Here is a 13,454-nt window from a genome sequence, read left to right on the forward strand (position 1 = left end):
AAATTCATCTGGTCAAAATCAGCTTTGCAATAAATTGTTTGTACGATTGAATGCAGGGCAGTACCGGCCGGCTCTATCACACTTATGCTGGGATGAGGATGAGTGTAGAGCAAGCCTACAGATGAAGATTTTTTTATGCTGCGGCATTCTGCGGTTGGAATTCGCTTTTAATTTTATCTGCTTCACTTTAACATGCCATTCCAGGGATTGGCCCTAAAACTGTCAGGCGACTCGAGTATTTTGGAATTCACACCATTCATGCCCTGCAAACCTTTCCATTGGACCTGCTGGAGAAGGATCTGGGAGTGATCACAGCTCAACGGATACACAAGCTCAGCTTTGGAGAGGATGACTCTCCTGTTACCCCAAGTGGTCCACCCCAGGTAAGTTCTTGAACATTACTTTTCACCATGTGAGATGATTCTAAGATGAGCCTTTCAGGTATAACATGAGCAAAAGCTAGCCATGAACCCGTATGTCTAATCTACACAAACTGTAAGACCTCAGCTATTTGTTCCCTCATTTTAGCTTTTTGCCTACAGCAGAATGGCTTCATTTAAATTGGAAATGGAAGATCCGGCACATGTTTGAGGAAATATCTACAACACTTTGAATAAAACAAAAGCTTGGTGCTGTACCTCGGCTCACAGCAGAGGTACAGCACAAATAATCGTGGTAATAAACTAAACCAAACTAATCTATGATATGCATCATTGGGGCTTGCGTTCATCAGCAGACCAGCAAATAGCGCGGCACGTCATTTTCGACTGCGCTGTCCTCCGCCCCCCTGGTGGAGGGGTAGACCTCATGGCCCTCGACAACAGCACATTGCACTGGCTACAACGCCTGGAGGGCGTTACATAACTTCTGCTGCCTCAAACGCAAGAAGAAGATCTAAATAGTAAATGTACTGTTCATGTGTACCCTGTTCTACATTAGCAGAACCAAGAGTTTTTAATCTGGAGCTTCTAGGCTGATGAAGGGTCTCGACCCAAAACGTCACCTATTCCTTTTTCTCCAGAGCTGCTGTCTGACCCGCAGAGTTACTCCAGCATTTTGTGTCTGTTATCAGGAGTTTTTAATGGTTACTATGAAGGCCTTGAAAACAAATTGTCGATTCTTTTGTGTATGAAGGAACTGCAGTTACTGGTTTAAAGCAAAGTTAGACACAAAGTGGTTGGAGTAACTCAGCGGGACAGGCAGCTTCTCCGGAGAGAAGGAATGCGTGACATTTTGGGTTGAGACCCTTCTTCAGACTTCTTGTAGATTATTTTAATCTTTAAATGGGAGAGATAGATCTGACATGATTGAATAGCGGAGTAAACTCGATGGGCTGAATGGCCTAATTCTGCTCCTATGACATACAAACATGAACTTTAACGATCCTGGCTGAGCATCCAAGCTTGCTGTTTGCCTGCACGTGTTCTCGCCAAAGCATTTGCTTTCTTCCCTCCCTTTGACCAGTTTTGCTACTGAACGGGTCCAAAATTCATTAACTGCAGATAAGCAGGCTGTTTTTTTGGACCAATTTATGGCAATCGATAAATCATTTTCTTATTTAGTTGGTGCCCAAAAGCCAAAGCAAACCAATCCCTATCCTCTCTTTATTATATAAATATTTCTATTAACAAATATAAATATTATGTGTTAGTGGATACAGTGCTGGTTGTTATATGATATAAACATGGTTATGTTACTGGGCCAGTATCCACAGACATAGGTTATTAACTTGGAGAAATACAACCAAATCACCCAACCTGCCAGCCAGCAGATTCAGCCATAGCATGTAATGGAGTTATTCACAAAATGCTGGAGTAACTCAGCAGGTCAGGCAGCATCTCGGGAGAGAAGGAATGGGTGACGTTTCGGGTCGAGACCCTTCTTCAGACATGTAATGGAGTTTCAGGTTTGGAGGTTACGCAGCTTAGTTGAACGGCACAGCTTTTCCTGAAGCAGCAAACTTCTGATTTTCCCCAAATGTTAGTGCCATGCTGCAGTGATGGGCATTATGGAGCTCGCAATCTCCGGCGTATGTGTCGGTGAAGAGTAACCTCTACCAATGATCCATGCAGCAGCGATGTGAGCTGGTACATCTAAACTGCTGAATAGTGTACAATCTTTAAATCAGTAAGACCACATGGAGCAATGAGGTACAGTCTGAAGAAGGGTCTCGACCCGAAACATCACCCATTCTTTCTCTCTAGAGATGCTGCCTGTCCCGCTGAGTTACTCCAGCTTTTTGTGTCTATCATCATATATAACAATGGATGAAGCGCTCTGTCAGGATAAAAGATGTGACTGGGGAGCCAAACTAAGCAGACTAGGCTCTGTGGGGAGGACCAGGAGGCAGAGATGGTTTGTCAATGTCTCCCTCTCCACATCTGACTCCAACCTTGTCAGTTTTCCAAGTTGGGATATGTCATGGCTGCGCATCAGGCTCCCGGTGGGATTTTCATTGCCATGAGAAATCTTGTCTGAATAACACCAGGATTCACAGGTGATGAATCCCCCAAATTCCAATCAATCTTTCGACTGAAGGCTCAACTGAGACCAAGGCCCAACTGGTTAAATATTTAGTGCCAACAGGAGGAAGGGGAGACCACCGTAGGATCTTCTTTCATGAAGATGGGATTGTGGGCTCTTTACTTGCTCCAGAGCCTAATGGCTCCTCTGTGAATCCATCATAAACTCTTTATGTACTCCAGTGGTCAGAGAAGGGTGGTCAACAATTGAAGGGAGATAAAGTAAGCTGAACAGGTTGCAAATCCTCAATAGTATGCAGTATCTGGAGATGGGAACAACTTGATGGAAACAACTCATGATAGAAACAACTGAAGGGAAAAGAAATGGAATTCAGTGGGCAATGTGGGAACAGCTAGATGACCTTGACTTTGCAGACGACATAGCTCTCCTTTCACACACACACGGATACAAATGCAGGAGAAGACGGACAGACTCTTACAAGCTGCAACAAAACTTGGTCTTACATCCAATACAGCAAAGACACAGGTGATGAAGATCCACTCCAAAACCAGCAACCCTATCCTCCTGCACAGCACTGCCCTGGAGGAGGTAGAAACATTCACATATCTAGGCAGTGTTGTGGACACCACCGGAGGGGCAGATGCTGACATAAAAAGCAGAATCAATGGTGGTATTTAACATGCTCAGGAAGATCTGGAGCTCAAAATACATCTCAATCAACACCAAAATACGCATCTTTAACTCAAATGTGAAGCAGGTAATGCTGTATGGATCAGAGACATGGAAAACAACAACACACACAACAAACAGGCTGCAAACATTCATTAACACCTGCCTCAGGAGTATACTAAACATCTGGTGGAGAGACAAAGTAAGCAATGTGGACCTGTGGAAAAGAACAAGCCAGGATCCCATTGACTTACAAATTCGAAAGAGAAAATGGAGTTGGATTGGACACACCCACAGAAAACCTGCCACAATCACCACCCGGCAAGCCCTGAAATGGAACCCCCAAGGAAAAAGGAAAAGAGGTCGCCCCAGGAACAGCTGGAGAAGAGGTGTCCAGGCAGAAATGTCTGGGAGTGGCCTCAACTGGGGAGATCTTGAATGAACCTCCAACAACCGAATGAGGTGGAGGACATTTGTCAATGGACTATGCTCACTAGAGGAGCAAAGGGCTTAAGAAGATGAAGAGGATCTGGAGATGAAGACACAAAGTTAATGTTTCAGGTTGATGACCTTTTATCAGAAAGGATGATGAGGTTAGATTAATAAAAAATCCTGGTCAGGGATACATATTACTTTCCCACAAGTTCCTGCTGGATTTTAACCAGGTTCATGGGGAAACCATTATGGAACCGTGACAAATTTGATTTGCAAGTAATACTGTGTGAAATTGCCATTTAAGTCAATTAGGTTTATTGCTTAAAAATGTGCATGGATTAATGTTGGTGCTCGTGAATTGCTGGTGATAGGGAAATTGTGCATTGAAAAGGATTTGAAGTAGTGGAAAGGAGGATGATATAAACAGCTAAACGTTTTAAAGATAGGAAGAGCAAAGAATGTGCATCCATGGTTTGAATTTGGTTGGTCCTCAGTTTTAAAATGGGAATAATTATTTGGGGACAGAGCTTAACCGGCACTCGATAACAAATGTTTGCAAACACTTCCTTGTAAATGTATGAGCTCTCATAATTACAAATAGTAAACATTATTTCTGGAGTTCGCACACACACACACGCACACGTTGACATAATCAATGTGTAGGACAACTGGTCACTTTGGTCTACAGGGTGAGCAGTTTATATCTTTGCTGTGCTGAAAATGCCACGCAAGCTTTCTGCTGAGCACCATTGGGAATTCAGCATGGATGAGCAAAGATTGAAGGATTAGAATGTTTTACAGCCACGAATACCTAGAAAACTGTTGTTGATTGTTGATTTGGATGACCTGGCTCATGAGTTCATGTCATTTCATCAAGAAATGATGGCGGCGCAGCGGTAGAGTTGCTGCCTCACAGCCCTTGCAGCTCCGGAGACCCGGGTTCGACCCTGACCACCGGTGCCGTCTGTATGGAGTTTGTACGTTCTCCCCGTGACCCGCGTGGGTTTTCTCTGAGATCTTCGGCTTCCTCCCACACTCCAAAGACGTACAGGTTTGTAGATTAATTGGCTTGGGTTTGTATACTTGGTATAAGTGTAAATTGTCCCTAGTGTGCGTGGGCTTGTGTTAATGTGCTGGGGTCACTGGTCGGTGCGCACTCACTGGGCCAAAGGGCCGGTTTCCGCGCTGTATCTCTGCACTAAACTAAACTAAAATATAAAATCTATCAATGTTGTTTTTGAGACTGCTATTTAGGCCAACACATCAGTATATATATATATATATATATATATATATATCCGCATTCTGCAACAACAACATTTTATTATGTGCTATTGTTTACAGGAAGAATATTAACCAGACCAAAAGGAGAAATCTCCTACATTGTGTTAAAATAAATCTGAGTTTGTTTATAGGCATTTTAGTTAAAAGTCAGAAAAAAACATTCGAAGCTTCTCTTCAATAACTTTGACCATCATGATCTTATTATCGCATTGTTGTTTCTACAAACCAGATCTTCAGCAGGCACCAATCCTCCCAAGTCATTTCCATCTCAACGGATTGCTCGATCACAGTCTGAAAGCACCATCTGACTGAGCGATCAGGCAGCTGGGAGATTATGAGCCAATCTGACAGGAAATGGTTAGCCAAAGATTAAACAGTATGCTCAGGGCGAGAATTACATGCCTTAACCTGTTAAATAGGTGTGTCATACATCGTAATCCATAGAGCCATGTTTAACCTGCTAGAATAATTTGCTGAACTACCTGGACATGTTGTCTTTTGTGAGGCAGTGCCTTGATGTTTGGCAGATAAATTTGGTCATATTAATCATATCACGGTCAGCTGAAATAAAAATTGAGGATGACATAGCAGGTCAGACTGAAGAATAACTGCTATAAAGGATTTTAAGGGCATCATGAAAATTCTGCACAAGATATCTAAATTGCTTAATTGAGATTGCAGGTTACTGAATTCAGGCTTGACCAAAGGTCACCCATTGAAAACAGCAGATGTGGTTTCGTATCATACTTTCTAATGATTGATATTGTACTATGTATGCACCAGCATGAACAGTGGGCCAAATAGACCCCTCCTGTGCTGCAAATTTCATGAATTCTCAAGTCTCTTCCCCTCCACCAAAAGACTCATCAATCAATATTAGATTTCCAGTGATAGACACAAAAGCCTGGAGTAACTCAGCAGGTTAGACAGCATAAGATACGATACAATATAACTTTATCCCAGGAGAGAAATTGATCTGCCAACAGCATAAAAACACAAACTCCATGAAACTTGAAATTAAAGTGACGAGTAGAAAGGATTGGGGATGTGCAAAGATTGGGGGGAGGGGGGGTGTGTCAGTCTACCCCACGACAGAAGGGGTAGGAGTTGTACAGTTTTTTTAGCCACAGGGAAGAAGGATCTCCTGTGGCGTTCTGCCCTGCATCTTGGTGGAACCAGTCTGTTGCTGAAGGTATTCCTCAGGTTAACCAGTGTGTCATGGAGGGGGTGAGCTGTATTATCCTGGATGCTCTGCAGTTTGAGGAGCATCCTCCCCTTCAAGACCACCACCTATGAATCCATCTCCATCTCCATGATGAAGCCAGGCTTCCTGATGAGTTTGTTAAGCCTATTGGCGTCCACGGCCGTCGCCCTGCTGCCCCAGGACATCTGGAGCATCTTACTGCAGACGTTGAAGGAGCGGAGCCTTCTCAAAAAGTTCAGCCGGCTCTGTCCCTTCTGGTACAGGGCCTCAGCGTTCCTGGACCAGTATCTCTGGAGAAAAGGAATGGGTGACATATAGGGTCGAGACCCTTCTTCAGATTTCCAGTCTTCTGCCTTCCTCCTTTGAAAATAACGATCTATTTAATTTATTTAATATTTAATTGCATGGAAAAAAAGACACAAATGCTGGAGTATCTCAGCGGGTGAGGCAGCAACCCTGGACGACACTGATTGGTGACATTTTGGGTCGGGACACTTCTTCAGACCCGCTGGGTTACTCCAGCACTTTGTATCTTTTTTTGTAAACCACCACCTGCAGTTCCATGTTGCTACATTTAATTGCATGAACATCGTCAACCTATTGGTCATGTGCAATAGTTAGCAGGCAATTCATCTGTGTAGTGCTGGTCGTGTTAAAGAATAGCCTTGTTCTCTGAGATTAGTCTTATCTTCCCCAAACATCCACCCATAAACAGGCATCACTCTGACTGCAACCAGGAGCACTGGTTATTTCTTCTAAATATTTCTGGTGCACCAGACAGTGGCACCAATTGCTATTGAAGCAGCAAATGATTATTACACAAACAGATATAACTGGATAAACCGCGGTCTAGGCTTAAGCTCAGGGGTGACCGCACTTTTGCGGTTGCAGCTCCTAGACTGTGGAACAGCATCCCTCTCCCCATCAGAACTGCCCCCTCCATCGACTCCTTTAAGTCCAGGCTCAAAACCTATTTCTACTCCCTAGCGTTTGAGGCTCATTGAGGAGGCGCTGTGAACTGTTTGCATGCTACTGTATGTTTCATTTTTTTCCATAGTACCTAATCAGATGTACAGCACTTTGGTCAACGTGGGTTGTTTTTAAATGTGCTATACAAATAAAATTGACTTGACTTGAAAATTGACTTTAATCCCACCAATATTTGCTTTCAAGAGAGAGTTAGATAGAGCTCTTAAAGATAGCAGAGTCAAGGGAAATGGGGAGAAGGCAGGAACGGGGTACTGATTGTGAATGATCAGCCATGATCACATTGAATGGCGGTGCTGGCTCGAAGGGCCGAATGGCCTACTCCTGCACCTATTGTCTATTGTCTATTGTCTATAATATTAACCCACTGGAATCAGCTAATTGAACATAAATTGAACTTTTTAATATGTTTAGATCCTTGTGATATATTTCAGATAAAAACTATTCAGTCAAGTTATTTAATGTTGACTTTTTCAAGCAGATCAACATTAATTGCCTGCAAGAGTTAAAACATTTTGTTAATCACGTACATTTTTTTTTCCACAGTCCCTCAGTAATGAAGATTCCTTCAGGAAATGCTCCTCATTAGTTGAAATCAGAATGAAGCTTGAGGAGCTGCTGATTAGTCTTCTAGTCAGGTTTGTCAGTCCTGCTCACTTGACCTTCTAAAAATCTTTTGAACTGGTGACATTTACATCATGGTATTATCCCATGTTTATACAAAGAATTCATAATTTTTAACAAAGAAGGCTGACTAATATCAGTTTATGTAAAACAAAATCTTCAGGGTCCTGGCCATCTCCCCAGGTATTTCAATGTCAGGGTCTTATGTATGCAGTCAGATAGTGGGAATGTTGACATTGGATTCTGCCCGCTCCACATTTCCCTGCGTCATTGTCCATGAACAAGACAGCTGAAGGCTGTGCCTTCACTAACATACGGAAAACATGGCACACAAGGTTAGAATCTAAATCACTCTGCTTTCCAGCTGTTTAAGCAAACTCCTGCCATAATCTGCTTGATGGACTTTTGGCTGCTCTTTTTTTTAAATTTTCTGTTTTTAATAGAAAAAAAATAGATTGGAATTAAAATTGACCACCATAACACTATCTTTCTGTTTTTTTTAGTGAGGCAAGGGAGAGAGCTCAATATGCATTACAAAATTGCAAAAATTGCACTTTCTTTATTTCAGTAAATACTTAAGGGTTAATGTATTTGCTTATGATCTTTTCTGTTCTTACACATAAAATATTTGGCATTATTTTGGCTTTTTACGTTAGGGGCCACCATGAACATGTATCACAAATCAAATAACGTACGTGTATAGAGAACCACATGAGGTTGCTATCTATCCAATACCCCCATGACACCAGCTGATAAAAATGACCTCCCCCACCATTAGCATAACTTATTAGCAAGTTATAATATTCACAAATTAAAAGCAAAGAATGGGTTTATCAAGAGTAAACGTGAAATGTCATGAACTGTGCCACTCATGTGGTGTCGAATCTCCTGGCAGCATTAGCAATCCAACTAAACAGAAAGACATGGCCACTTTTCACAAGTTCACAAGTTATACGAGTAGAATTAGGCCACTCGGCCCATCAAATCTACTTCGCCATTCAATCATGGCTGATCTCTGCCTCCTAATCCCATTTTCCTGCCTTCTCCCCATAACCCTTGACACCCGTTCGATTCAAGAATTTGCCAATCTCTGCCTTAAAAATATCCATTGAGTTAGCCTCCACAGCCCTCTGATACTGTGCTGAGTTCCACAGATTAACTACCCTCTGACTAAAGACGTTCCTCCTCACCTCCTTTCTAAGGAGGCTAACTCAGAGCGCCCTTTAATTCTGAGGTTATGACCTCTGGTCCTAGACTCCCCCACCTAACTATGCCTTTCATTATTCTGTAAGCTTCAATGAGGTCCCCCCTCAACCTTCTAAACACCAGCGAGTCGAGGCCCAGTGCTGTCAAACGCTCATCATATGTTAACCCACTCATTCCTGGAATCATTCTTGTAAACCTCCTCTGGACCCTCTCCAGCGCCAGCACACCCTTCCTCAGATATGGGGCACAAATTTGCTCACAGTAGTTCAAATGCGGCCTGACCAGTGCCTTATGCCTTATAGGGCCTCAGCATTACATCCCTGTTTTTGTATTGCAGTCCTTTGATATAAATGCGAGCGGTGCTTCAGTGAATTATGTACTTGCCTTGAGGACATTGCATGTATATTTTGCAGATTGCGTAAAGACGGGCGTGTACCACGGACCATTAGGTTGAGCATTAGACGCTCTTCGGCTTCCAACAAATGGTTCAACCGCGAGAGTCGACAATGCCCTGTTCCAAACCAACTAATGCAGAAACTTAACACAGGTAATGTTATTGTTATTTTCATATTCTCACACATATTCTTACAACATAGGAGGAGGCAATTCAATGAGCCAATGTCATTTCTTGGAGCAATCCCATCGAATCTATTTCCCCATTCATTTCCACTTATTTCTCCACAACTCTCTCTCTTTCCCTCACTCCCTCTTCCCTTTTTTTTCCATTCCAAGGACTTTATTCAACAAATGCATATTACAATGTACCTAAAGTACGTAAATGCTCAATGGACACAATACACCAAGCAATCATTACAGTACAATGGTGTGATCTTTATTTACAATGCCCTCGACCCCCCGCGGCGACCAGCGTTCATGGAAGGCCTCCAGAGTCCCCGTGGACACCGCGTGTTCCCTCTCCATGGACACGCGAGCACGGACGTAGGCCCGGAAGAGGGGCAGGCAGCCGACTCTGGTGTGACCATCGACCGTCCGCTGCCTGGACCCGCGAATGGCCATCTTGGCCAGGCCCAGGAGCAAACCGACAGGGAGATCCCACTCTCCCAGTTTCAATCCCCCCCCCCCCCACTCCCTGCCCTGTGCCCAAACACCAGGATCGTGGGTCTAAAATGCAACCAATACTTGAGGAGCAGGCCCTTCAGATATTCGTAGAGTGGCAGCAACACACACTCCATATGCATGTGGAACACGGTCTCTTCCTCACTGCAGAAATTACAGACGGCCGACGAGTTCGTGAACCGGCTCAAAGGTTTATTACAAAACACGGCTGTGTGCAACACTCTCCACCCCAGGTCCCCGATGTAAAGGGGGAGGACTCCCGTGTAGAGAGACCTCCACTGGGGACCGCCACTGGGGACCGCCACTGGGGACCGCCACTGGGGACCGCCACTGCCGTCAGGTGGTAACACGGACCGCCAAGGCGTGTCCGGACAGAAGACGAAGGAGAGGAGGTGTAGAGTGTGCAGGAGCATCCTGTACAGTACACGTCTCTCCGCATCACGAAACGGCACACTGGGCATCTCGGAAAGGTGGCTCATGTTGTGTAGGGGGCCGGCTCCCGGAAAATATTCCAGAGCCTGGGCCCGATGAGCAGTTCCAGCGGAGCGAAGGTAAACTCGGTCGGAACTGTTCCAAGCACACGCCTCCGCTCGACACCCGCCGTGACAGGCTGAGGACCGGCCCCCCTCACAGCCACAACACCCCCCTCCACAGAGGGACAACGTGCTGACTGTAGATTACCAAAAGTCCTCACTCTTAACACATCGTGGTAAAAGCCAGGCAGGTCCCATGTGGCGGGTCGACTGATGCCCGCCACCGGGAGCCGCAAAACCCCCCTTAGGAAACGGCCCTGGTGGAACAAATACGTGGCCAGAGCGTGCCATCAGGGGGATGCTCCACGTCCATATACCTCCGCAGAGTCCTGAGACGGAGAGCCGCCACCTGGGTACGCGCCCATACCAAAGATTGGCCACCCTCCTCTAACGGGAGACTCAGGACTGCTGCCGAGACCCAGTGCTTCCTATCTCCACAAAGGAAATCCACTAGCCTCTTCTGTATTGTGGTTGCAAAGATAGAGGGCGGGACAAGAGTGGCCAGCCGGTACCATAACATGGAGGCCACCAGCTGGTTTATGACCAGCACCCTATCCTGGAACGAAAGAACTCTTAAGCAAGCCTGACCAGCGTCCCAGCCGGGCAACAACGTTCGTCTCCAGCTCCTGCCAGTTCTCCGGCCAAGCTTTCTCAGTGGGACTCAGGTAGACCCCCAGGTAGAGGAGGTGCGTGGTGCTCCACGCATAATCTATCATCTCCTCCATCAGGGAGTCCACCTGCCACTGGCCCACTAGGAGTCCGGACCACTTAGTCCAGTTGATCCTGGCGGACGATGCAGCCGAGAATACCTGCTGGCATTCACACATTCTCCGCAGGTCAACAGGGATAGTGAACTTAAGAAGTACATCATCGGCATAGGCCAAGAGAACCACCTCCACCCCCGGTCCTGGTAGAACTAGGCCTGTCAACCGCCTTTGAAGAGGACACAGGAACGGCTCCACACAGACTGGGTACAACTGACCAGACATGGGACACCCTTGGCGTACCGCCCTCCCAAAGTGAATGGGAGCCAACACGAGACACTCCGCCGCGGTCTACAAAAGCCAGTAGGCCATTTAGAACTGAGAAGAAGAAAAACTTTTTCAGTCAGAGAGTTGTGAATCTGTGGAATTCTCTGCCTCAGAAGGCAGTGGAGGCCAATTCTCTGAATGCATTCAAGAGAGAGCTAGATAGAGCTCTTAAGGATAGCGGAGTCAGGGGGTATGGGGAGAAGGCAGGAACGGGGTACTGATTGAGAATGATCAGCCGTGATCACATTGAATGGCGGTGTTGGCTCGAAGGGCCGAATGGCCTCCTCCTGCACCTATTGTCTATTGTCTATTGTCTTTGGAATGTGGGAAGCAACTGGACAGCCCAGAGGAAACCCACGTGCTCACAGGGAGAAGGAGCAAACAACGCACAGGCAGCACCGAGGTCAGGATCAAACACGGCTCCCTGGCGCGGTGAGGCAACAGCTTGACCAGCTGCACCATTGTGTGGAAGAGCAATAACAGAAGCTACCAATATAAGAAATCAAGTAGGGAACCGAAATGAATACTGCTTCCCCAGGGAATGGGAAGATTGTGGAAGTATGTAAATTATTGTAAGATAATAATATAGATAAATAGATGTCAGGGGAATCTAAGGAATCAAATGTGAGAGGATAAAATGAAGGGGCCATTTTGATAGAATTAGATGAGATAGGCTAGTCATGACATATGACCTGTTCCTATGTTGACTGTTCTAACTCCACGATGTGTAATCGCTATTGATCGTACAAACACATGGCCTAAATTTTGCACCATGAAGCCTGCATTCACTTTGTGCAGGCAACACCACCCCTGCAGAAGATGTTCCGATTTTATTGGCGAGGCACCTCAGGGTCTTTCAGAAGTAAAACCCATCATGTGACAGACAAGCTCCATCCAAGTGTTAGCTGGAATAAACTTTGTGAGTCAGCTGAGCCAAGACCTCAGCATAGCAGGCTGTCAAGAGAGATTCAACATTATTCAGAGTAATTAGTCAGAAAGCCCATCAACACTTCTACTTCCTAGAAGATTGAGGAGATTTCGAAAGTCGCTGAATATTATTGAACTACAGGTGTGTGGAAGAGAGCATATTGACTGATTCAGCAACTCAAACGCCCAGGAATGAAGCAGATTACAAAAAGTGGTGGACACAGCCTGGGCCATCATGGATCCTGTGGTCTCCCCATTATCGAAGGGATCTACAGGAGCCTTTGCCTCAGAACGGCAGCCAACATCATCAAGAATCCACAGCACCCTGGCCACGTTCTATCCTTGTTTTTCATTTCCCTTCTCCCATCTGGAAGAAGATAAAGAAGTCTGAAAATTATGACCCCCAGGTTCAAGAAGAGCTTCTCCCCAACATCTAGCAGGATCCTGAGCACCACAAAACACCAATTAAACTATGTGTCTGAAGGAACTGCAGATGCTGTTTTACACCGAAGATAGACACAAAATGCTGGAGTAACTCAGCAGGACAGGCAGCATCTCTGGAGACACGTTCTGTGTCGAGACCCTTCATTGAACTATCTTGGTTGCATTAAGGACTTTGCGCTTTTTGCACTAATATTGGGGTTTTTAATTTATTGAATGTTTTTTGTTTCATATTTTATCCATGAGTGCTGCGTTTACAGGCCTGTTACGCTGCTGCAAGTAAGAACTTCGTTGTTCCGTTTAACACATGGCAATTAAACACTCTTGACTTTTGAGTACAGATAGTGAAATCCTCTGTGTGGAGCCTCCAGCAATATGGGACACCTGTACATCCGTGCTCTTGTGCAAATCTTTATTTTACTGGCAATCAAATTGTGTAGGGACATACTGACATTTCCTTGCTGACCTGCTGGCATTTCTCAGGCAATCGAGGCCAGTGATCCCAATTTCGTTCAGCTGCATTCTATGTGTCCCTGATGTCCTTGACACATA

General features: G+C 45.2%; 1 protein-coding gene across 1 annotated transcript in view; it reads left to right on the forward strand.

Moving 5' to 3' along the window:
* The window catches only part of poli (polymerase (DNA directed) iota), a 54,416-nt gene that overhangs the window by 35,284 nt on the left and 5,678 nt on the right, over positions 1-13,454 (forward strand). Inside the window, exons 6-8 of the mRNA XM_078409478.1 lie at positions 205-383; positions 7,610-7,701; positions 9,307-9,440. Of these exons, the coding sequence (XP_078265604.1) occupies positions 205-383; positions 7,610-7,701; positions 9,307-9,440 (405 nt within the window). The remainder of the gene's footprint in view (positions 1-204; positions 384-7,609; positions 7,702-9,306; positions 9,441-13,454) is intronic.

Source organism: Rhinoraja longicauda, chromosome 1, assembly GCF_053455715.1.
Source record: "Rhinoraja longicauda isolate Sanriku21f chromosome 1, sRhiLon1.1, whole genome shotgun sequence".
NCBI classification, from domain to species: Eukaryota; Metazoa; Chordata; class Chondrichthyes; order Rajiformes; family Arhynchobatidae; genus Rhinoraja; species Rhinoraja longicauda.